The sequence below is a fragment of the Bison bison genome, unplaced genomic scaffold, assembly GCF_000754665.1.
Source record: "Bison bison bison isolate TAMUID 2011002044 unplaced genomic scaffold, Bison_UMD1.0 scf7180017864353, whole genome shotgun sequence".
Classification (NCBI taxonomy): Eukaryota; Metazoa; Chordata; class Mammalia; order Artiodactyla; family Bovidae; genus Bison; species Bison bison.
In genome coordinates, this window is record NW_011494925.1 from 6,411,536 (window position 1) to 6,436,237 (window position 24,702).

The window sequence follows — 24,702 nt, forward strand, 5'->3', positions numbered from 1 at the left end:
TGGTGGGCTTTCCCGACATGCTGTGGAGGACGGGGGTTTCCTGCCCGTCCCGCCGAGCTTGCTCTGGCTGCGGTCTGGGCGGCCTGCTGACCGTGTGGAGTCTGCGGTCACACTCAGGGGCTGAGCCCGTGGGCGGGGTTTCCTGAGCTGGCCTCCGTCAGCGTTCCTTTGTTAAGATCTTAGGTGAACATATGTATTGTTTCCTCAGCTGCTCATTCGTTTTCTGAAATTCCAGGTGTGCTTTCTGTTTAGCAGCTTTGAGGTCATTAGATCCAGTCTTGCACCTCACCTCGCCCTGCCCCTGGTGTCTGACCGACAAGCCCCCTGCCCCACCCGGCCGTCTCAAGAACAGCGGAGTCCCGAGGCCTCTGCCCGCCGGGCCAGCCACTGCTGGGCAGAGTCATCCACAGCAGAGCCTGCGTGCCGCGTGGCAGAAAGCCCCCCAGGCAGCGGGCTCTGCAGGGAGCACGCAGGCCAGGGGCTTTGCCTTTGAGCTGCTTCACCAGAGAAAGACTCAGGCCTCACCAAGCTTGTGCTTTCTCTGCTCCCGTGGCCGCGGTGTGTAATCACTTTGTTTAGGCTCTCCTCCTTTTCCCAAAGTACAGTAGCTGATGCCAGTTGAGGAAGTTTCACCACTGCTAAATAAAAACAGTGAAAGAAAGCATTTTGATAAGATCTGACCAGTCGTCATTTCATGAACCTCATGGAAGTTTGTGTAGTTAATGAACATTCCAGCCGCAGATCTAATGATGAGAGCAGAAATATTATCATTTCTGGTTCACATCAGCCAGCCAGGGAAGCCCAGCTGTAGTCAGGGGCCAGGAGCTGCAAGCTTGGCCACACACCTCTGCTCCATGGGCTGAACGAGAAACCGTAACCAGGCGGGACTGGGACCACGTAACAGAAGTCATGCAGAAGCACCTGGCAAACCAGGAAGGCCGTTGGCTTGGAAATTGCCAAGGTCACAAGGAATCAGAACGTGATCAGTTATAAACAATTTCAACCAAAATGAAGCTGCTTTGTGTGTTAGTTACTTATGTGGAGTTAATCTTGTTAAAGTAAATTGGTTATGTGTTTTGTTTGCTTGTCTGAAGCATGTTTTTTCACGTAGGACACAGACAAGTGAGTCCGGTGCTGACGTGGCAGTGATGGTGCCTCCCCTGTCAAAATGCCAAAGTCTTTCTGAAATCTCGCTGCTCCTGGCTCCTGGCTCCAGCCCTGTCACAAAATCCCCAGCCTTTATTTTTGAGGGAGAAGCCTTGACACATCACCTGGAGATTTCCAAGGCGTTTCCTAGCTCACTGGTGCCCTTTCATGGTGCCGCCTGTCCCGTGCTCCTGGGGTTCTCCTCGCCTCAGCGATCAGCCAGGTGCCTGGGGCAGTCTGGGGGCCGGGTCCCACTGAATGGCTCTGGTTGTGAATGGCCTGCCCACCCCAGGGAGAACCTGGGGTGTATTTTGCCATAAGACTATTCTCGACCAATTACTAGAACCCTAGGTCTTTTAGTTTAGGGCAACGTCTTTTGTCATTAGGTGCACTTTTTTAACAGCAAATACGTTTACTCACATTTAAAATCAGTGCGTCCAAGTGATTGACACATTTGGTATCAGAGTTGTGACCTAGCAGTTGTCTTCCAGTGGCTGAATAAACTTGGGTCTGAGAGCTTTCGAGTGTGGAAGTCGCCTGACACAGGGCTTCCTTGTGGAAGGTTTGTTGGTGCAGAGCGCTGCTGTCGCCTGCTATGGCAGGCCCTCGCGGAGGTGGCGTGAGCACAGCCCGCCGTGGGCGGTGCAGGGCCTCCTGGCTCGGGCTCGCGTGCCCCAGGGAGAAAGCCCAGTGTGGGCTGAGCGTTCTCAGGAGGAGCAGTGCTCAGCTGGTTTGCATTTAATACACGCGGTGGGAAGGATGGTGAACGCCTTGTGAAAGTTATGGCTTCTCTGAGTCCAAGTGTGTTGTCGCTTTATGATTTGTTTTCATGGCCCTGGCGCTCAGCAGCCGATTAGGCTGGTGGGATTGTTTCCACGACATTCTGCAGAAGACTTCTTTAATCCTCTTCCTCAAGCAGATAAGCTGCGCTCAGAGCACTCGCCTATAGCACCATATTATATTAATGTGTTTTACTTGTAATTTAGAGAACAAGAAGAATGCCCCGATCTGAAGGCTAAGCTGTCCCCCATGGCACTGGCACAGCTGATAATCGCGAACTAGAAAGATGTGTATATCAAATAGTTTACAAAATGAAGCCAGCTGTGTTTCCCTACATACTGAGGCTTCCTGACATGCATCATTAAACCTTATTAGCTACTTCCTTTTACAAAGATTCTTGTAGTCTTGAACATTGCATATTAACATTTTCTGCCCCTCCAACTGGAAATTATTTGCTTTATTGTAGAGTGTCAACTTGCTCTGGTTTCTGATGCGTTCTAATTGGTACTTTAGAGTATAATCATCGTGCGATACCACGCCATGCATTTCTTTATTTGGAAATTAATACAGACCTTTTCACTTTATCTGTCAATCTGGGCAACTTTTCACACAATTCCCAACTCTTGGGATTGCTTACAAGCCATTAAGTATGAAATTGTTCATAAAATGTCTTTGAAGATGTATCACAAAAATTTTAGATAGTTTAAAGTATGTTACATTTTGCTGAGATACTGGTAATAAACCTCTTAAATAGACAGTTAATAATAAAAGGGTAATTAGGAAGATGAAAAGTTTATTTAAGCATGTGATGTTAGTCATTTAAAATTTTCAGTAAATCTGCTAAATTCCATTTTCCTTTCAAAAGAATGCACATCATGAGAACCATGGATTTTGACATTGATTCAAAGTCAGGTGTCAGGTGTTAGGCCAGGGCAGTACCTTTCCTCATCCTTTCCCCTTCCCGCCATCCTCTGCCTGCATCCTGCGCTGCCTTAAGAAGCGAGTACGTTTACCCATCATTAACCGCGTGGTGGGTCAGAGTAGGGACAGGTTGAGAGCAGCCCTTAGGGCCAGGGTTTCTGTATCTTTACCCGTGTTTAACATAATCACAAAGAGGTGATATGCATTTCACTGGGAATTTCACGAGTTCAGTGAAACAGTGATCATAGCTTTGTTTCCAGTAAATATCTTAGACACAGATCTTGTCACGTCAGCTAATGACTCTTGATTTAAAAACACTACTGAGTGGTTTTATGTCATGATGGGTGCCAGATATCTGGAGATTGGGGTGGAGACCTTAAGTGGCCCATAAATCCCCACATATTTGCACAATAACCCCAGCAGCGATGCGGGGGCAGGTGACACCGTCTGATCGCAGGCTTTGTGATGCAGTGTAGGTTCTCGCTGTGCCAAGCCGCCCGCAGAGAACCAGACGTGAAACACGCTGAACTCAGCTCTACCACACACAGCACGCAGGCGTTAAGGGTTTTTCCTGCTAATCATCCTTTTTGCTTTCTAACACACTATAACTTAGAATTAACAACTTTATACTACCATGTATGGGACGGAAGTAGTCCGTAATGGAACCAGACTTCATGGAATCTCTTATATATAAAAATTGTTAACTAATGTCTAATACATTGCCTGGCACAAACCTGTAAAAATATGTTGGTTTGCCAAAGGAAGAGTTTAGATGGTGACATTTGGAATCACTGAACAAATCTCTGATTTTGTTGTAGGAACTCATCTTTATCATGACCTCTTATGAAAAAAATTTAGGTCTGGAAGTTAAAGTTTCACTGGAAATTAATGACCTTGTTTACTGATAAAATTTAACCATTCCTTTTCCCAAAATTTTATTAGGAAAATATGCAGGTGGAGGGTGTTCCCCACCTCCTCCCCCCAATTCATTCACTTTTTAAAAAAAAAAAAAAAAACTGTTCAGGTCGTGTCCCAGGCAAGCTCCAGGGAGTGGGATGGTCTGGTGCCTGACTGCCCAGCTGTTCCCCATGCCTCCTGCTCAAGGGGGACCACCAGGGGTTGGCCGGGCACTCGCTTGTCTTGGGAAGAGGCATGTTCTGATCTGATGTGTCTTCTAAATCCCAGCCTTCCCCATCGCCTGTGGTCCCACAGTTCCAAGCCAGTAGCAGGAGTAATTCCTGCAGTGTCCCTTCTGGGTGCCAGGAAGTACTTGTTTCAGCTCTTTGCAGAGTTCAGAAGGCACTCTCACAGGAGGCGGGCCTGTGCTGGAGACCCTGGTGCGGCAGCGTGAGAAGCTCTGGCGATGTGTGCAGTCGTCTCTCAGCGAGCAATCCCAGAGCCCAGATGTTAACAGCAGTATTATTAATGTGCTTAAAGGAGAAGATTACTTTCTAATTCAGTAATATATTTTATAAATTATATTTTAGAGTGTATCTTAAGGGTGTTTCTAGAACACACACATATGCACAATGATACTTAAAATAAGGGCCTTGGCACATGCAGGAGAAAATAAAGAACTACACATGCACGTACCTCCCAGAAGAAAACTGTAAATACTATAGTCTCTTCAGTATGAAAAATCCACGAGAAAATGAAAGGTAACGACAGCCCATATTTCAGCAGATTTACAGCCCTTTCTTACTGAGTCTGTTAAAATTTTAAGATTCCTAATAAAAACCTTTCTTTAAAAATATCAGGACCATTTAGAGCTTTTATTAGAAAGAAAATCTATTTTTCATGTTTCAAGGGAAAAAAGAATTATCAAGAGTGTGGGGACTTTAAAAATCTTTGAAGAAATATAAAACAAAGTTCCTTAGCGTACCAGTGACCACACACAAAACCTGCTCTTACTGGCATTTTTCCAGACTTTTTTTTTTGTTTAAACACAGTTACTAATCCCTAAACTCATGGGTATTGTGCTTTTAGATAGTAAGAATTCAAGAGTAGGTTAATGCTATTTGTAAAATATCTGTTAAAGTAAATATTAAATTACCAAAATAAACTGCTTATTTAATTAGACTAAATTGAAATCAAATGCCTGACCTCAAATTTCACTTATATGAATGTTGAATGTTGAAGTTTCTGGTGTCAGTGGATAACTTAGGCTGTTGGCGCAATTATTTTGAATTGGTGGGTGGTCTTGGCAAAACCAGTTAAAACTGATAGCTTACTACATTGTTAAGACAAAAATAAGGTAAATACATGCAGGATCTCAGTACCACTAATATAAGCTGTTACAACTTTATTGACTTAATTTGTAGATCGGAATCTTTTTTTCTAAAAGCCTTAGCACTATACTGTTGTACTGGTTACCTACAGTATTTTGGGTGCCATATCTTAAAATATGATTCTTTATTTGCTAGAAGTTTTTCTTTAGGAAATTTCCCCCCGTATGTAGTTTATCATGTTATAGTCTATAAATTCTGTCTTTGATTCTTCATGGCAACATAGATATTTAGGGTAATTTTTTCATTAATAAAACTAAGATAACATGTATTAAATTTACTAAATTGGCTGATTGAAGATCAAAGTTCTGCTTCATGAAAAGGCGGCTTTCAGCAGTCAGCGGGGGAAAAAAGCATCAAACTTGAGCGCCCTCTGCTGGTGAAGCTACAACATGCTGCTCCTTGGCTTTCGCTTTCTCTTCGCAGCAAAGAAATGTTACTGTACAAGCGGCGAGTAGCCGAATGGCAGCAGGAACATGGCGGCAGCGCACGCAGATCGCACTCCGCACAGTGTTCGGACGACAGTGACTCGTAAGGGGCAGTCACCTTGCGTCCCTGGCTTTTCAGTAAGCTGTGTGGGCTGTTGTAAGATAAGACCAGACTACTGTCCACTAGAAAATTGTTTTTAAATGTTAAGTGCTATAGATTTTAATGCAGGTTGTGTACATAGAGTACAAATTAAATTTACAAATACTTGCCAGACTGTTCTGCATATTTATGTTTACTCATTTTTGGTTTTAAATATGGCTTTGATGTGTCACAAGTTGAACCTATTTGAAATAATTTAATAATTATTAAAAACAAAAAATTTTACCACTTAGAATCACTATATTGCTTTAAATTTGATGACTTTTTAATATACTGGTTATGCTTTAGTAAAGGCTCTACTATGACAGATGCTGTCAGATAGTAACAGGCTTGACCAAATTATTCTACAAGAATGTAGAAGTCAGTCTGAATTTGGCAAAAAAAAAAGATCTGACGTGTGTATATGTGTATGTAACATGTTCATAGATAATGTGCCATTTTCTGACAGTTTTGACAATTATAAAATGTTGAGTGGATATGTTTTATAGCAAATGCCCAAGCCAGTATTGAAATTTCTCAAATGATCTGGAAGGTTGAATGTTTGAAAAGACAGCCTCATTCTTCATTCATGAAGCCCCCTTCAAACTCAGCAAGTAATCTGTTTGTAGGTTTTAGGAATAATTTTGCCCCTAACAACAAACATGTTTATTGTGTCTGGCTGGCAGACTGGTTTGATGGCATGTATCGCCCTGAACACGAAGCTAATCAGCACCAAGGTAGTGTCAGCTCCGGGAGGTCTCGTGTTGGGTCTCCCATTCTTTTGAGTTTCTCACAGTAATATGCAAAGCGCTATACTTCCTGGTTCAGTAGCTAAGCTTTGCATTAAGCCTTTTTTTGTTTGTTTACATGAAAAATATAGCAACCCCATTTTATTTTTGAATGTTAAATATTAAGAAATATGTGATAATGTATGGTAAGCAAGGGAAAAAAATCTTAAAGTGCTAAACATAGAATAGTCGGGCAAAATTTATTTGTAGGCAAAAATGTATAATATGAACTATTCTTTCAGTACAGACTTTTAAATGTGTATCATGTAAATATAGATTTTTGACTTTTAAAAATTAAGGTGATATAACATTAAAAATTATTGTGCTGATACTTATTTAGGGAGCTTTTAAAGCACAGATTATCGAGCCAATAGACTAGAACAGCTAAAAGAAGCACTTCTTATTTCGCAGATCACTGGGGCAGTAAATGGTAATAGCCGAGTTGTCTATGGGCGGGCGGTGCCTGCATCCAGGGCAGACACTTAGGACTAAGGTGCTCTTGTCCAAACATGAATGAATAAATAAACTGGAGAAGAAGGGGGAAAGGGGCTATATGGCATCACTTTATAATTTAAAAAATACTTTAAAAATCCAAACTGGAAAAAGTTATTGCCATAACATTTAGAAGTTTACATTTAGTGTAAGAATTTCAGAAGTACATTACTGAAAATTACTTTTTTTTTTTTTTAATTTTTAAGATTCTGCCATAAGTAGAAAATATGGGACTGATTTGTTTTTAAGATATTTAAAAATATGTGCTTTTTATAGTAATTTCAGGAGGTTAAAGCAGTGATCCTGTGTCAGCTTTGTAGTCACAACCCAATTTCTGAATGATGTGGGACCGACGGGCTGATCCCAGAATAGTTTAGCTGCTAAAAGGGAAACCAAGCAACAGCAATGTCCCTGTTTCCCCTCAGTCATCTCTGTCATGTAAGGCTGTGCTTTGGCCTGTGTAGAGTTGTCTTGAGTGTATTTGCTAGTAGGTTGGAGGCTTTTCTGTTTTTCAAATTGAGATGTGTTTACAGCGAAAATACAGGACAAATTAAAATGATACTTAGGTTTTTTCAAGAGTTTAAATTGGCTTTTTGACATTTTGCACATTACTGATTTGTTATTGTAGAATACCTTCATGTAGTAGTTAAGGAAATGTGAGTTTAGAAGGAAGGTTACAGAGTTTGGATGTTCACATAACATTAATCCAGGATAATAGCACATGAAGAGCAGTTGGTGATGCTTATTAATGCCTTTCGTTTTCTCTGCTACTAAGTTTTTATAACACGAGACTTCTGCATTGATTTCTTGGGGACTTGGGGGGACTTTGAGACAGGCTGGAGAGGCGCTGCGTTGCTGAGATAAGGTGGGGTCTCATTCGTCCCCAGTGCCTTAACAAACCTGACTGATCTTTCGTTGATTAAGCAGGCTACCGTATTTACCCTTCATTGTTAGTATAAACCATTATTTTACTGAGAACCATTAGCTGTTTAAAACTTGGTACATAAATTAAAGAGGAGCTAAGTGGATTTGTGATCGCTGCCATTAGTGGCGTCTTAGATTATACAGGCAATTATTGTGCTCATTACCCCAGAGCAGCCCCTTCCCAGAGCCATTGTGGTGTCTTAGACATTATGCACAGATTTTCCCTTGGAGATTAAAATTTCCAGTAGCGTATTTAATTTTGTTATCACAGTTGTTTCAAGTAAAACAAATATTATGACAAGTGGAAGAAAATTTGCTTTACTAATATAGGAAATTACAAAAATGTTGAAAGTTACTTCCTAGTGTACTTAATTTACCTTTTTTTGTACAGTCATAATTACTTCAACTGATCAGTAATATATGTTAGGGGTGAAAAGATTTTGAAATCGGAGTAAAAGGTACCTGGCCTGTTTAGGTGTTTTAAAAGTTTTTAAAGAAGGAAGAGATTCACATCAAAACTCAAGTTACCACCTTTATAGAATCTGTAGCTTTAGTGTTAATTAGCTTTCATGGTGAATAGTTTTTGAGTCCAGACTGCATTTTAGGCAAGTTGAAGAAACTTTCAAGGGTGTTCTAGAAAAATGAGTATAAAATTAATTGCAAATGACCTTTTAAAAAACAGTTGAAATATCTCTGTTCTCCTCGCTGTGTTTTGTTAGAATTGAGCCCCCCTCTCCAATAAGACCATACTATTGATATATACTGTAGCGTGGTGCAGTTGTGTTCCAGGAAGAAGAGTCGTAGTTGAGAAAAGGCTCCTGAAAGACGGCAGGGAACAGCCCACTGCTGAGAAGCTGTGTGTACTCTGCTGAACTTGTTACTCCGTCCTTTCAGCTGGAAGTGTTTGGAGAAGACAGCATGTCCGCCTTACAGGCACATCAGGCGGCTGACCACATGTCCTCCTCCACTGGAGGCACATTGACACTTGGAGTGAACTGTGCATCAGAGTGCAGTGGCCGCTGGTAACGTTTCAGTCCCACATGGGGCATTGTTTCAAAGGAAATTTGGTGCCCACTGCTGACCGCTTCCTCCTGCCTCTTGACAGACCTTCCTTCACTGCCGCAACGCAGGGGAAAGTGTGAGGTAGTGGTTATGCATTTTGCAAGACAGTGATTCTTTATTTTATTACAAAAAAAGACCAACTCTGGAAGGCCAGATTAAATCATTCCTTTCACTTTTTAATGGGATTTGGATGAATAGGGTAAAATATGCACTTTGCATTCATTGATAGCATCTTTACGTTGAGGTAATTGAGTCTTTTCTCCCTGACTGAATGAGTAATGACTTCATCTGACCCTCCCGAGGCCTGGAACTCAGGCCGCCTTTGTCACCGCGGAGGCCCAGGCTTTGAAACATGCTCTACTTCCCTGGCTTAATTTTTCTTCATTTTAATCCAAAACCCTATTTTTCTCAATAATTCAAGCATAAACTATGTAGTAGTTGAAGTAGTGGAGATTGCAAGGTATTTGTCCTGGTCGTGCTGGTTTTTAAATGGAGTTGATAAATCAGGCGTCCAGGTCCCCACTGCCTGCTCTCATGGAGGCCCCGCCCCATGCTGCCGGAGAAGCTTCCAGAACACTGTTCGCATGACTCGTCCTGGACCAGCTGGCCCCACTGCCCACTTGCCGGGGCACTGTGCTGGAAGTGACCGCCAGGAAGGCAGGGCGCCCCACCTCCAGGGAGTGCTGCATACCTGGCCAGTCCATGAGGCCCAGGAAGGGCCTCATCAGCCGCAGGCACGTGGACGTGAGGCATCGCCAGGACCCGGGGAAAGTCTCCAGAGTTCCGAGTCTGAATAGCGTGACCAGAGGCAGCCACGTGTCCCAGGCCTGGGCCTGTTGGGGTGTTGGGGGACATAGTGAGGAGCAGGGCATGGTGGAAGGGGCCAGTTGAGGGGCTGAGTCTGCAGGGTGGGGGCTTAGTGAGGGCCGGGGCCTGCTGGGGGCTGGCTCGGAGGGATGGGGTCTGCAGATCACCCTCAGCCCTCACCCCTACCCCAGGGCCCAGTGGCTCCCAGCCCACCCAGGGGACCCTGCAGTGTCTGGGTCGGGTGTGAAAGTAGGGTGCATGCACTAAACACACTTTCAGTCGTGTTGCTTCTGGGTACCTGGTGTCATTCCCGTTGCTTGTGCAACCTCTTTAAAGGCTATAAGGTGTCCACCAACAGCGATGCTGATCGTCAGCTCTAAGAGGTAACTTTGTCCGTAAGCTTGGTTAGAGAAGACTCCCCTCTTACAGGACGTATCACTCGTGTTCATCTTACCTTTCCTACTGTTGTTGTTCAGTTGCTCAGTCGTCTGACTTGCGACCCCACGGACTGCAGCAGCCAGGCTTCCCTGTCCTCCATCTCCTGGAGCTCGCTCAGACTCGTGTCCATTGGGTCACTGATGCCATCCAACCGTCTCATCCTCTGTCATTCCCTTCTCCTCCTGCCCTCACTCTTTCCCAGCATCAGGGTCTTTTCAAATGAGTCAGCTCTTCACATCAGGTGGCCAAAGTATTGGAGCTTCAGCATCAGTCCTTGCAACGAACATTCAGGATTGATTTCCTTTAGGAATGATTAGTCTTCTCCAACACCACAGTTCAAAAGCATCAATTCTTTGGCATTCAGTCTTCTTTATGGTCCAACTCTCACATCCGTACATGACCACTGGAAAAACCATAGCTTTGAGTATACAGACCTTTGGCAAAGTAATGTCTCTGCTTTTTAATACATGTAACATTTCCTGCTAGACTGACTGTTTCTCCCCAGGTGAAATCTTGTAGTTTACTCAGTTTTCATAACCTTAGCATGCATGTGTGCTCAGTCATGTCCGACTCTTTGTGACCCCATGGACTGTAGCCCACCAGGCTCCTCTGTCCATAGAATTTTCCAGGCAAGAATACTGAAGTGGGTTGCCATTCCCTTCTCCAGGGAATCTTCCAAACCCAGAGACTGAACTCACATCTCTTGCATCTCCTGGATTGGCAAGTGATTCTTTTACCACTGTACACCTTCATTTTTCATAACCTTAGAGTTTAGCAAAAAATGTAGTAGACATTTAAACTTACTTGTATAATGAATGAATTTTCTTCACTGCTGCACTTAATGGGTTTTCTGACAGTTTTCTTTTTAACTACAAGTGCTTTCTAACTACAAGTTCTAACATCATGAGGGTTTGTGGCAAATATTAATCAAAACAAGATATACACTAAATATGTGAGGTATGGAAAAGACTAGCCTTTTATTGGCCAAAGAAGTGATATTTGACAAGGTACTACAAAGTAAACTGTTATTAAGCAGCTTAGTAATTCTTCAAGTTTTAAATTTAAGGTGTTTATAAAGGTATTTGTCCTGGTCATGCTGGTTTTTAAATGGAGTTGATAATCAGACTCCCAAGTCCTGCTTTTGGTAGTTTTGGTAATTCATGTTTCCTTTTTTAATTTCTCTTTTTCAAAATTTGTACCAGATACAGGAGAAACTCAAATGACAGATAACCCGATAGGATTCACTTTTCTGCTAGTGTCATAAAACTTAGGAGTAAGCGGCTCTATTAATACCTGCTGGGCCCTGGCCTGAGGGTGGGGCACGCTGTCTGGGCTCCCGGCACCTCCATTAGGAGATGGGCAGCGCCAGTTTACCATGGAGGAAAGTGAGGCTTAGAGAGTGTGAAACGTTCTCCACAGCCACACGGCTAGTAAGCAGAGACTCAGATGCACGTTCTCAGCAATAAAGAAAGTGGTCCTGGTAGTGAGAACAGTAGCACCATGCCTGTAGTCTTGCTCCATGCTGGAGGCCGTGCTCCCTGTGCTGTGCGCCTCCTCCCCCCAGTTGCCCAGTCACGGACGGGAAACACGCCCATCTCGCCCAAAGCTGCGCAGCCAGCACCCAAACTGGCCTGGACACGGCGTCCTGAGGCATCTCAGCCGCAGTGTGGCGTCCCTTCTCCTCTCTGCGGCTGTAAAGCCTTTCTGCAAAGCCCCACACTGCCCTCCCCACGCCCCTCCCTGCCCGCCACACCACGTTGCACGGTGGTCTTTCAGCCATGAAACTCGGCCGGGAGGAAGACTGGGTGGAGGTTACTGGGCTGGAAAGTGAAGTTGCATGCTTCAGCTGTGTTCTCTTAGCTTGTAGGACGGGCGGTGTTTGGATGTCTCACCTTTTCTACCTCCAAGATCCCGCACAGATCACACACAAAAAAGGAATGAATTCTTACTGACATAATTTTCCCATATCTTGCTTAGCTGGTAAATAATCCACAAACTGAATCTGAGTGTCGCATACCTTCCTGGGAGAACCTCCAGTGGAGGACTTCTGCAAATTAACCAGTTGTCATTGCAAGCTAACTATTCCATCTGTTGCTTTTTTTCTTAATCAAGAGAAGTTCTTTTCAGAGAGGCTCTTGGCTGAGGGGGATGACAGACAGCCGGCCTGTTCTGGCCTGGCCCGTGCGGAGGAAAAGGCACCTGTGCTCTTGCAGGAGCCGGCTGTGCGCCTGTGCGTCCCCTTCTGTCCAGCAGTAGTCAAAACGTCTTCGTTCAGAGAGAGGCTCTCAGGACTTGTGTTTTCTCAGTAGCCTCTTTCTGGAAACCTTCTGGGGACCGGGACTCATTTCCAGAAATTCTCCCTGAATCTCTAGAACACTTTTTGGGAAAAACTGTAAATGTCATAAGTTTTCCCAAGAAAATGTGTTTTATTGTAATAAAGGCTAATACAAAAGAAAGTCATCCCTACCATGTATTTAGACTTGTAAAATTAGAGACACTGTGGCTCTTTGCTAATTCTGTATTTTCTTTCAGGTTGGTCTGTTGGATCTTGAACTCAACCAGCTGACCAAAGCACTATTTCTGGCCTTGGTTGCCCTCTCGGTTGTCATGGTGACCTTGCAGGGATTTGCAGGCCCCTGGTACCGCAGTCTCTTCCGCTTTCTCCTCCTCTTCTCCTACATCATTCCCATAAGGTGAGTTTAAGGATGAGGAAAACCAGTGTCTGGTTTCATTGAATATGATGTTATTGAATGTGTTGTTCTCAGTGTGAAAGAAATGATACACTTAGAACTAAAGAGGGAAGATAAGGGACTGACTCTAACCATGGCTGCTTCCCTTTCACTGCGGGCACTGACTCTGAGAAGTGAGCGTGTGCCTGAAACTCCCCATTGAGAAGAAGGTAGAGGGGTCCATTCTGTTACCCTTGGCCCCAGCGCTCTCAGCACTGGAAGTCCTGAGCCCAGAATCTGCCGGTGTGAGCCCCACCCCCTGATGTGAGGCGACCCCCCACCCCCCGCCCTGAACCCCAGTGGGGGCCCTGCCCCAGGACAGCCGGCCTCCAGGGGCAGAGTCTCTAGGTCTGCACTGGGGGCCCTGCCCCAGGACAGCCAGCCTCCCAGGGTGGAGTCTCTAGGTCTGCACTGGGGGCCCTGCCCTAGGACAGCCAGCCTCCAGGGGCAGAGTCTCTAGATCCGCATGGCCTATCTCAGGTGTTAACAAACTCCCTGTCCCGCAGCTGCCAACGGCCATCTCCTCCCGTCTCTCTTGAGGAAACACATCTTTTCTTGGGATTTCTTAGGGTTTTTTCCTTTGTTTTCATGAATCTTGTTTTTCTTCATTCTTTTGCTTTTATCAGTTCTGAAATTTTATGTGGTGTCCTTCATGACTATTTCTGTTGTACAACGAGAAAGGCTGGGTAAGAGTGCTCTTCCTTCTTTGGGGCACTTCCGTCTTTGATAGAAACTATTGAACAATATTCAGATTTTATTGCAGTTTTTTAATATGACTATGTTTAATTTCTTTCTTCTTTTCTGTAGTAAACTAATGATGTAAAGAGACTTGACATGTTTCCCCCTTATCCTCTTAATAGGAAATACTAATTATAGTCATGAAAGTTAATACATAAGTTATTTTTAAACAAAAACTAATGATCATTTTCTCACATTTCAATTTTATATATTTATAGTAAAAAAATTAGATAATACCCAATAACAAGAGAAAGAAAGAAATATTATGTATAATCTCTGTAGCTAATGATAAATTCTGTAAGACCTTTCAGATGTGGATATACTTACAGACTTAGAAGTAAGAATGTTCATACTTACCTATACATAAGTATATTAGCATTCACACATATCCTTTTTTTAAGTCTGTATATCCTTTTAAAAAGTCTGCTTATGTGGCACTGCCCTGGCAGTCCAGTGGTTAAGACTCCACACTCCACTGTGTGAGGCTTGGGTTCAATCCCTGGCGGGAAACTGAGACCCTGCATGCCACTGGTGGGGCCAAAAAAAAAAAATCTGATTACAAAATGAGAAAGGTACAAGGCTCTGTGCAAATCTGGCTTGTTCTAGTTTTTCCATCAACAGTTTTATATTTAGATTAACATGCTTAGTCAAGCTTGGAGAGACTCGCTGGATGAAGTGTGACTGCACCTCTGTCTGTCTCTGAGATGCTCACATGCACCTCAGCGTGACACTTTTCCTCACTTTTCATAGTGTGAGGATGCAGTTATACAGGTTTAGCAGAAGGGATGACACAGTAAAATGTAAAACGTATAGAGGACACTGATTTAGGGGCTTAACATTTGATTCAACCAAGTTTGTTTTCTCATTGCAAAGTTTCCATTAAAATATAAATAGCAATACATTTTAGTATTTACTAAATATGTTTCTGCGCTTAACGAAGAATCAATTTTAAATTAGTCTTAAAATAGTCTTTTCTCTTTTTCAAAGTACCAGTTCTGGAAAATAAAGTGCTTTTTCTTCTACTGACCTAACACTCTAAAAGGCTTTTCTGTTTGAAGAAAAGAGAGCGGTTTTATTGAAATTCTCTACAGAATTAAATTTGTTTGAGTCACCTGATACAAGTTACTTCATCTTTCAAGGAAAATAGTATAAGACTTACCTCGACTTTTGTAATCAGAAATAAATATGTGTTCCTTAAGTCGTTTGTTTCTCTCACAGCACAAAGCCAACCATCAGAATTCTTCATGGTGCGTGTACAGTTGCCTCAGGTCAGGAACTTGCATTACATGTCTCTAGTCACTGTGTTTTCTGCATATGCTGTGAAATGCTGCGTGACAGTCTCGTTGATGATCAGAAACAAGTGTCTTAGCAATGCTGAGCCAGGGAGGCTTATGTGGGCAACAGAAGCAAGGTGATATTTGACGAGGCGACAGCGGCGTTCCTTCCAGGAAACACTGGAGTGCCTCTTGTGGGTACAGCGTCTTTGTGGAAACACTGACGTTGATGAGTGTTTGTGTGGCCTGGGAGACCATTTTCCTCTCTTTCACTCTGAGTCAAGCAGCCAAATCAGCGGGTGTGGGAAGGCTTGCCAGGGAAATGCCCACGTATTCATTCTACCAGCTGACCGCTTGGTGGGACGCCCGGTGCTCTGCCCAGAGCTCTGCTTGGTCAGCACACCAAGAAGGGAGTGTTGAAAATGTTAGCTAACACAGGCACAACATTTGCTTCAGAATTTAGAGATTAACTTTCCTGGAGTTTTATTGAAGGAAAATACTTAGATTTTTGTCAAATTATTTATAGGGCAGATACCCTTCCTGCAGCATCACAAGTTTGTGCTAACCTGCCAGCTTCATTTTCCAGGTAGAATGCTTAGGGGAAAGAGTACTTTCAACCTTACTTAGACCTCGGCATGATATTCAGTTACTTTCGGCTTGGGACATTTGCAGTCTCTCCAGACTGCAGAAGATGCTAACCTTAGAAGATTCGGTGTGTGGAAAGCATGCACTGGAGGGAAGTCCTAGGGTGTGGCTGGACAGCCTTTTGCTGAAGAAGGGAGGTTTGTGACTCTTAGATCCACTTAGCCATCTCAGCAGGAGTGAAGAATAGATGGGTTTGTCCAGCAAAGACCTGTGGAGGGGCTCTTGTCTGACGGTGTGGTCCCCCCATGACACAGACAAAAGACCCTCAGAGTTTTTGAAAATGTTGTATCAGCAGTAACACTGCCGTCTTGGACTGGAAGGGACAGAGAGAACAAAATAAGAAGCCTGCCAGACTCCCAAAATTCTGTGTGGGAGAAATGGGCTGGAATTCTCCACGGCTGGAAATGGGCTGATAGAACGGCCTGGCTGCAGGCATGTGCTACATTTGCGGGGAAAGGAAGAATAGTTTTGAGGCCAGAGCTGGCACATGTCCTGCAGAGGCTGTGGAGCTTCCAGGCACAGAGAATTATTCTCAGCTCTTGAAACCTGATGGAATCTGCTTTGCTGGGAAGTTACTACAACTGCTTTGTAGTTACTTATGATGTCTGGATGTTAGTTCTTTTTCAGTTCTCTGTTCTGCTGATAATCTTTCTCAGTCTTTAACTTGAATTTTTACTCACCCAGTGGTTAAATTATAAATAAAATTGTTAATTTTACATTGTCAAATTTATAATTCTGTTTTGTTGTTGCCTTTTACTCTGTACGTTTAAGAATTCCTCCTCTACTCCAGAATGGTGAAGCTGTCTTCCTGTGTTAACTTCTAGAAGTTCATCAGTTTTCTCTTTGACCACTGAAAGTGCTTTTGTTGTTGTTTCCTATTTTGTGGGGGGCAGGGGGGGGGCGGGGGTTAATAGTGTGAAGTAGTATTTTCACATATTTTCCCACACCGGTTCTCTTAGCACCCTTTATAGAAAGCACCTCTTCCCAATGATCTAGGGTCCTCTCTGTCACATGCTAAGTATTCATATATGCACAGGTCTATTTTGGCTTCCCTGTTCTGGTCTTTTTGTCTTTTCCTGACCAAATGACAAAGTGCCTTAATTCGTAAGCCCTTATAGTAAGTTGGTATTTGATAAAAACAAGTCCTCCATGTGTTCATTGAATGCCTTTGCTCTCCTTGGTTGGGCTTCCCAGGTGGCTCTAGTGGTAAAGAATTCACCTGCTAATGCAGGAGACAGGATTTGATCCCTGGGTTGGGAAGATCCCCTGGAGAAAGAAATGGCTTCCCACTCCAGTATTCTTACCTGGAGAATTCCATGGACAGAAAAGCCTGGCGGGCTGCAGTCCACGGAGTCGCAAAGAGCTAGACACGACTGAGCGCACATGCAGGCTCTCCTTGGTCATTTACATTTAATACTAAATCTTCAAACCATGACTGTGGAATATCTCTTACCTGTGTTAGGTCTTTTCTAACATCTCAAACCTTTTAAAAACTTTCATTGAAATCTTGCATAACTTTTGTTAGAACTATTTTTAGATACTTGACATTTTTCAAATGCTGTTATAAATGCCATTTTTTGAAATAAAATGGATTTCTGTAAAAATGGTTGAATCCATCTATTTTGGTAAAATTTTATTGATTCTAATTATTAATGTGAAATCTATTCTGTTTTTTTCTGTAGATAATCACCTAGTCAGTAGATAATGATAGCTTGTTTTCTTTCAGTTTTTTTGCACCCTTTCTTTCTTTTCCTTGTCATTGCAGCAACGATTTCTAGCTTAATGTTAGTGATACCGGACATTCTTCTTTTGTTCCCGGTGTGAAAGGCAGAGCTTTCAACATTTCATCGTAAGGATGCTAGAAGTTTTTACAGAACCCCTTCTTTACAATATATAATAGAAGTTGTTTCTATTCCTATTTTGTTAAAAATTGTCTTTAAATCACTAATTTTTTAAACATTGCTACTAAATCTTTTGAGATGATTTTTCATCTTAAGTTTTTCTTCTTCAGATATTCATTTGCCAAATTATACCAACTGACTCTCTGATGTCACACCTGCTTTGTATTATTTGGGGGGAAAAGCACAACTTGGTCATGGTATAATACTCCTTCATGCATTACTGGATTCCATTTGCTTGTCATTTTTGTGAAGTTTTTGCACTGGTTTATCTGAGTGAGATTAACTTATGCCTCCCTCTCACATCGTCTTTTGGTGTTTAGTGTCAAGATTATGCTGTTCTCTTAAAATACATCAATGAGTCTTCTCCAAAATTTTTTGTTTGAAATTGTAATTATTTATTCCTTGGACATTTACACATCAAGGAGCCCGCGTCAGCCTGAACTTTTTGTTGTGGAAGGTTGTTTGATTTCTCTACTGGTTTATTTATATTTCTTAAATACTTAAAGTTTAAGTAGTTAACTTTAGTCAGAAAACTTTATTTCAAGTTTTTAACTTCTTGAGTCAGTTTTGGAAAGTATGGTTTTCAAGAAATACATCACCTGCACCTAAATATTCAAAAATTTTTATTAAAGTTTGTTGATAATGTTTTCCTATAATCTCTTCTTATAAGTGTGATCTGTGGTATTGATCGTCTTTATTCTTGATACTTATTTCTGCCCCTTCTCTTTTTTTTTTCTTGATTAGTCTTCCAGTGGTTTTGTCATCTTTAGTAGTCTTTAGGAAAACCTACTCTTGACTTTATTGATTCCCTAAGGCTATGTAATATTTTCCTATTTTAATAATGTTAACTTACTTTATTTCTTTCCTCCTACCTTCTTTGGTTTGTATTCTTCTTCTTCAGATAGATGATTAACTCACTGGTTTTCATATTTTTACCTTTTTGAATATATGCAGTTGAGGCTATACATTTCTATATAAGTACTACTTTGGCAGCATCCTAGAAGATTTCATGTGTAGTATTTTTGTGATTGTCAACTACAGATTGTTTAATCTTCACTGTGATTTCTTCTTTGACCCGTGGTTATTACAAAGTTATTTCTTAGTTTATGAGCATATTTGACTTTTCTAAACATGTCTCTGTTCATAGTTGGCTTAATTGCATTGTTGTCAGAAAACATGCCATTTGTTATTGCACATCTATGAAATATTTTGAGACTAGTTATAGGGTCCAATATTTAGTTGGTTTTTGTGGACATTCACTGTGTACTTGAAAAGAACATGAAGTCTGAATTGTTGGTCTCAGTGCTTCACAGTCTGTTAGGTCAGGATTGTTCATCTTGTTCATAAGTTTCTCTGTACCTTTTGCTTGTTTTCTCAACCTTTTCTAACGGTTACTAAGGATGGTGCCAAAATCACCCATCAGTATTGTGAATTCATCTATTTTTCCTTTGAATTCTATTTTTGGTATTATATACTTTGTGACTTTACTGTTGATGGTATCCAAGTTTAAATCATTACATATTTCTGCTGAACTATGTATTTTCTCAATAGAAAGTGACTTTCTTTATCTCTGCTAAGGCTTTTTGCATTAAATTCTACTTTGCTTTATGTTAATATAGTGATGCCAGCTGGCTTTAATTTGCTTGGCATGTCTTTTTCCATCTTTCTTTCAACTTTTCTGTGTAATTATTATTTATATGTGTCTCTTGTAAATAGCATAAAGTTTAATTTTAATCTACTCATAGTTTTTGACTATTTAGTGCATACACAATTATTGTAATACTGTTGTATTTTTAGTTTAAATCTATTATTTTATATTGTGCTTTTAATGTATAGTTCTATTCTGTATTTTTTCTCCTTTCTTACCATTTTTTTTTCAATTCCACCTTTTCTCTAGTAGTTTGTAGGTTTTATAAGAGTTTCTGTTCTTTTTAGTATGTATCCTTGAAATTTAAAACATTCCTAATTTCTCAGAGTCTAAAGGTATTAGTTTCCTTTGCACGTCATCTTACAAATGTTTAACTCTATTTGCCCCTTCTGACCTAATCCATTTTTGTAATTTATCCTAATTGTAGTTATTCTTAAACTGTATGAGATTACTGTTTTACACATTCCCTCTTAATTTTGGTTTATCAATGTTTTATTCTTCTTACCTTTCAGACCTTCCATGTAGAATAATTTTCCTTCTGTCAGAAATTAATTCTTCAGTTTTTGTTTAGAGAGGTTCTTTGTTGGGAACTCCAGATTTCTCCTCTTGAAAAACAGTTTCACCTGTGGATAGGTTTCTGCGTTGTCACGTCTGTCTTGCTCTCTTCAGGCTTCTGCGGCTGCTGTTTGCTGCTTTTCATTTCGGTCTTACCCCCGGCACCCTCCCAGCGTCTTTCAGGTGTGCTCTTTGTTGGTGGTGTCCTGCTCTCTGACACAGTGTGTCTAGATAGATGTCTGTTCCTGAATCTGTAGATAGGTTTCTTCCACTCATCCAAGAACATTCTCAGTTTGTCCCTAAATATACTGCCGTTGTCCTGTTCTGGGTGGGCAGAGATTCACCCGTACCCTTTGTTTCTTCTGTTTTACTTTTGTACTTTCCACCTTTTTTTGTTTCTTGCTTTATTCTGTTAATAAATAATATTCCTAATGACCTGTCTTCCAAGTCACTGATTTCATCTTTGGCTATATCTAATCAGGCATTAAACTAATTTCTAAATTTCAGTTATTGGTATTATTTTAGTTCTAAAATTTGATTTATTTATGGACTTGACTATTCCATTTTTATTTTTGCCTATTTCATGCAAATATTTTTCTCAGTTTCCCTGTGTGTCCAGGCTACAGTCCACGCCTGTCCCATGTGTATATCTCACACCTTCCGCAGTTTTTTTCTCTTGTATTTTTCCTCTGGCTCTTGTTCGTGGTATAATATGTTTGTGTGCTATGTGGTGTTTGTTGTTTTTGGTTTATTTGGATTTTGTTTCTTTGCAGAAAAGCTGACTATATTTGAAAAGCTAACTATATATATATTTGTAAAGCTAACTATAGGAATCATTTGAGATAAGAGATGGAAATACGTTTTTCCAAGACAAATACCCTTACTTCTAAACTGTGTACTTGTACTTACTACCTGTCTTGAAACAGTTTCATCCAAGTTCAAGATTCATGGTTACAGACTTACTCAAGAAACGTGAGCCTGACCCCATCACACATGTGGGTGCATTGGTCCAGGTTGGTCCTGAGAGCCATGGGCAAATCACCTGGTGAAAACATTGTTGAACCATCGCTTGCCATCTGTGGTGTGTCATGAAAATTTTAAAGAATCATAGAATAAAACATTTGGGGGAGGGAGAAATCAGATAAAATTGTATCTGAGCTTTTTTCCTTTAAATGACTATTTACAGGAAAAAGTTTTGATTACTTTAGATAAAGCTTGTCATTTAAATGACTTTTATTTTCTTTTGCTCAGATTAGGATCTAAAAATAAGCCTCTCTTTGGTGAAGTATGTGTGAATTATCTCAGGTAGCTTCACTCCCTGAGGAGCCTGGTGTGCCCTGCAGCTGGCTTACCTGGTCCTGATAAATGTGCAGGTTTAATTGTAACAAATTAAGTTTAAATGCAGCAGGCCGTGTCAGGCGGGGGGGCGGGGGAGTGGGGGGGTTGGGTGGTATGCCACAGTCCACGCTGCGCACCTCACTTGTGCAGGGTCCAGGCTACCCCCTCAGACACTTCTGTGGCCATGGGGAAGAAACATGGGGAAAGAAAGTGGCACTGTTAAGATGACCTCTGTGTTCTAAAATTAACCTCGTATTTTCTCACCATAGCATAAAGCAGGTTCATACATGTTCCTCTCGGTGACACTCTTGAACACGCTAGCTCGTGAAGATAGTTTATTTCATTTTTCTAATGTGTGTAACTGGAGGAGGGCGTGACAACCCACTCCAGTGTTCTTGCCTGGGAAATCTCATGGACAGAGGAGCCTGGTTACAGTCCATGTGTTGCAAAGAGTCAGACAGGACTTAGTGACTGAACAGAAACAACATTATTTAGCAGTAAAGGTCATAACTGCCTCTGATTCAACTGACCATCTAGAACTGCAGCCGTTTTCCCACTTATTTGGAGTAGGTCTCTAGAAAATTTCACAGTTGCTAAATTAGTAATATAATGAGCTTAAATATGTATATGGTAGCTATTATTATAATACTCAAAATAGAAGGCTTAATAAAAATTTTTTGTTCAGAAAAAGTGTAACTATAAAGTATTGGGTTGGCAAAAAGTTCCTTCAGTTTTTAAGTAAAAGACATGTTTTTCATTTTCGCCAATAATTTATTGAACAACATATTCTCCATTTTGTTCCACTACCTTCTGCCATTTTTCAGTCACTTCATAATTCCATCATTCCAAAACATTTTGTCTTTTTGAGCAAAGAACTGTTCCAGGTGCATTTTTTAGTCCTCCATGAAATGGAAATTTTTTCCATTAGGAGAATTTTGTAAAGACTGAAATCAATGGAAATCTGCAGGTGCGATGTCTGGTGAATACAGCGAATGGATCGGAACTTCCCAGCCAAGCTGTAACAGTTTTTGCCTGGTCAGCAAAAAAGCTTGAGGTCCTGCGTTATCCTGATGGAAGCCAATGTATTTTCTGCTAATTCCCCAGGCTTGTCGTCAAGCACTGCTTTCAGTTGGTCTGATTGGGAGCAGTACTTGTTGGAATTAATGGTTTGGTTTTCCAGAATGAGTTCGTAATAGAGGACTCCCTTCCAATCCCACCATTTACACAACATCACCTTTGGATGAAGACCAGCCTTTGGTGTGGTTGGTGGTGGTTCATTTCCCTTGCCCCATGATCTCTTCCATTCCACATTCTTGTATAGTATCCACTTTTCGTTTCCTGTCACAATTCGTTTTAAAAACAGAACATTTCATTACGTTTCAGTAAAGAATTACATGTGGAAATACCATCAAGAAGGTTTTTTTCACTTCACATGTGTGAAACCCAAATATCAAAATGATTAACATACCAAGCTGGTACACATGGTTTTCAACACTTGATTTGAAAACTTGATTTTGAGTATGTTGGCTGTGTCCCATGTGGTATAACATTGATTATTCTCAGTTCATGTCTCGATTTGATTGCTATCAATGTCAGCCGGTCTACCCAACTGCGGAGCATCGTCCAGCGAGAAATCTCCAGCATGAAGCTTCACAAACCACTTGTGATATATTTGATCAGTCACAGCAATTTCTCCATAAACTGCACAAAACTTGTTTGTGTTTCAGTTGTGTTTTTTCTTCTCTTGAACTAATAAAGCATAATATGCCAAAAATGTTGCTTTTTTTCCATCTTCAGTATTAAAATGGCTACACAAAAATTCAGCAATTTTATTCATTTTTTTTTTATGCATGCTATGACAACTGTCACAATACAATCTTAACAAAATTGTGTCAATGAAGTTAAAGATAACTAAGTGCTACTAGAGTCATCTTACGGAAAAAAACAGAAGAAACTTTTTGGCCAATCCAATACCAGTTGAACAGAGGCCTGTGTTTTGAAGTTCCATAAAATTAGAACATAACTAAAAAGTAAGTTAAATATCTAACTAAAAAGTAACTTAAAGTAAGTGATGATAATTACTCTGTCGACTTGGTGTTTGAAGTTTGAGCTTCTAGAAACTTTTGGCATTAAAAATGAAAATTTTTAATGGACTGACATTTGATCAAGATGTCCAGTGTGAATCAGAGTGAACATAAGCTCTGCTTCCTCCCTATATGGTGTTATCGTCTTAGTTGAAGGTGTTTTTCCTTCATACACAGTGGCTCTGCTCTGTTTTTATGAACGTGATGCTCAGGGGCTGGTGCTCGGAGGGCCTTCGCCCAGCCTCCTCCTGAACCTGCTCCCCTTCACGGCCTCCTCCACGGCGGGGAGCTTCTCCTTTGTTCTTGTGAATCACGGGGATGGATGTCAAGACCCCTCTCAGATACTGATGCTCAGTGATTCGGGGTGATTTCCTCCCGCGTGTCGCTGGCCCCTTTGAGCCCGGACCCACGCTGCTGTCCACCTCTCCCAGGTCCTTCCAGCTGCATCGCAAACCAGGCTGATGGGCGAAGGATGAGCAACTGGCTGAGAAGGGGCCTGCTGACTTAGGTGTCAACAAATTCATTTCTCTTAAAGTCTGAAATCCACTGTGATCTATCTCTTCCACCTCACATTACAGAGAATGCATGTCTCTGTAAATGAATTTTTATCGAAAGTATGCTGGACATGAGGTGTTGAGTCACTAACGACTGCAGTGGGTTTTCTCTGGCAGTTTGCGTGTGAACCTGGACATGGGCAAGGCTGCCTACGGGTGGATGATCATGAGAGACGAGCACATTCCCGGCACCGTGGTCCGGACCAGCACCATCCCGGAGGAGCTGGGGCGCCTGGTGTACCTGCTGACCGACAAGACAGGTGCCGCTCTGCCCACGCGCACCTGGAGGCATCTGGGCGGGGGTGGGGGGACCCTGGCCTGCCTGTGCCCACGCGTGTGTATGGGTGTGTATGCACATGTGTGAGAGTGCTGAGTTCACAGCGATCCCCAGACTGACTGCGAAACTGGCCTCCAGCCAGTCTCCCGATTCTGACATAACAGGATCATCAGAATTAGCGAGATGTGAGATTCTTAGACTTTTAAAAACTTATTTCTGTGTTTTGAACTTCCACATCCTTACACTTGTGATTTTGTTCTATTTAACTGCCTGTGTTACACCTTTCTGGTAGCTTCTTAAGAGCTAACAGGGCTTGTTTATTATAGAATGGTAGTTACAAACTGGTAGAAGAAAATGAGGATTAATAAGATCTGTGAATTTGATGTTTGTTTTAACAGTAACGTTCTCCAAAGAGCCTCTCTACAATGGTTCTTCCCCATAGGGTCCCCTGCTCCAAATTTGCTTTGTCTTTATTTCATTTTTTAATTTTTTCATCAAAGAATTCTTGTCAGTCCATAACATACTAAATAAATGACAAATTGAATCCAGAACTATAACAAGAGCCATATCTAAGGGTTAAAATCCCTTCTTGACTGACTGATTCATGGTGTAAATTCCTTTGTAATTCTTAGCCAACTAGAAGTAAAATCTATAAATGGTAAAGAAAATATGGGTTTCCCATATTATACCATACCATTGGCAGTGGTAAAGAATCCCCCTGCCATTGCAGGAGACACGGGTTCAATCCT

General features: G+C 41.6%; 1 protein-coding gene and 1 long non-coding RNA gene across 2 annotated transcripts in view; one reads left to right on the forward strand and one right to left on the reverse strand.

The window, feature by feature from the left end:
- Window positions 1-24,702, forward strand: part of ATP9B (ATPase, class II, type 9B) — a 151,572-nt gene that overhangs the window by 91,980 nt on the left and 34,890 nt on the right. Inside the window, exons 12-13 of the mRNA XM_010855064.1 lie at window positions 12,743-12,903; window positions 23,794-23,936. Coding sequence (XP_010853366.1) covers window positions 12,743-12,903; window positions 23,794-23,936 — 304 coding nt within the window. The remainder of the gene's footprint in view (window positions 1-12,742; window positions 12,904-23,793; window positions 23,937-24,702) is intronic.
- On the reverse strand, window positions 10,574-16,450 carry LOC104999527. The gene is made up of 3 exons (XR_826608.1): window positions 14,837-16,450; window positions 14,035-14,205; window positions 10,574-10,613 (listed from the first exon to the last, which is right to left on the reverse strand). It is a non-coding gene; the product is annotated as an uncharacterized LOC104999527 (long non-coding RNA).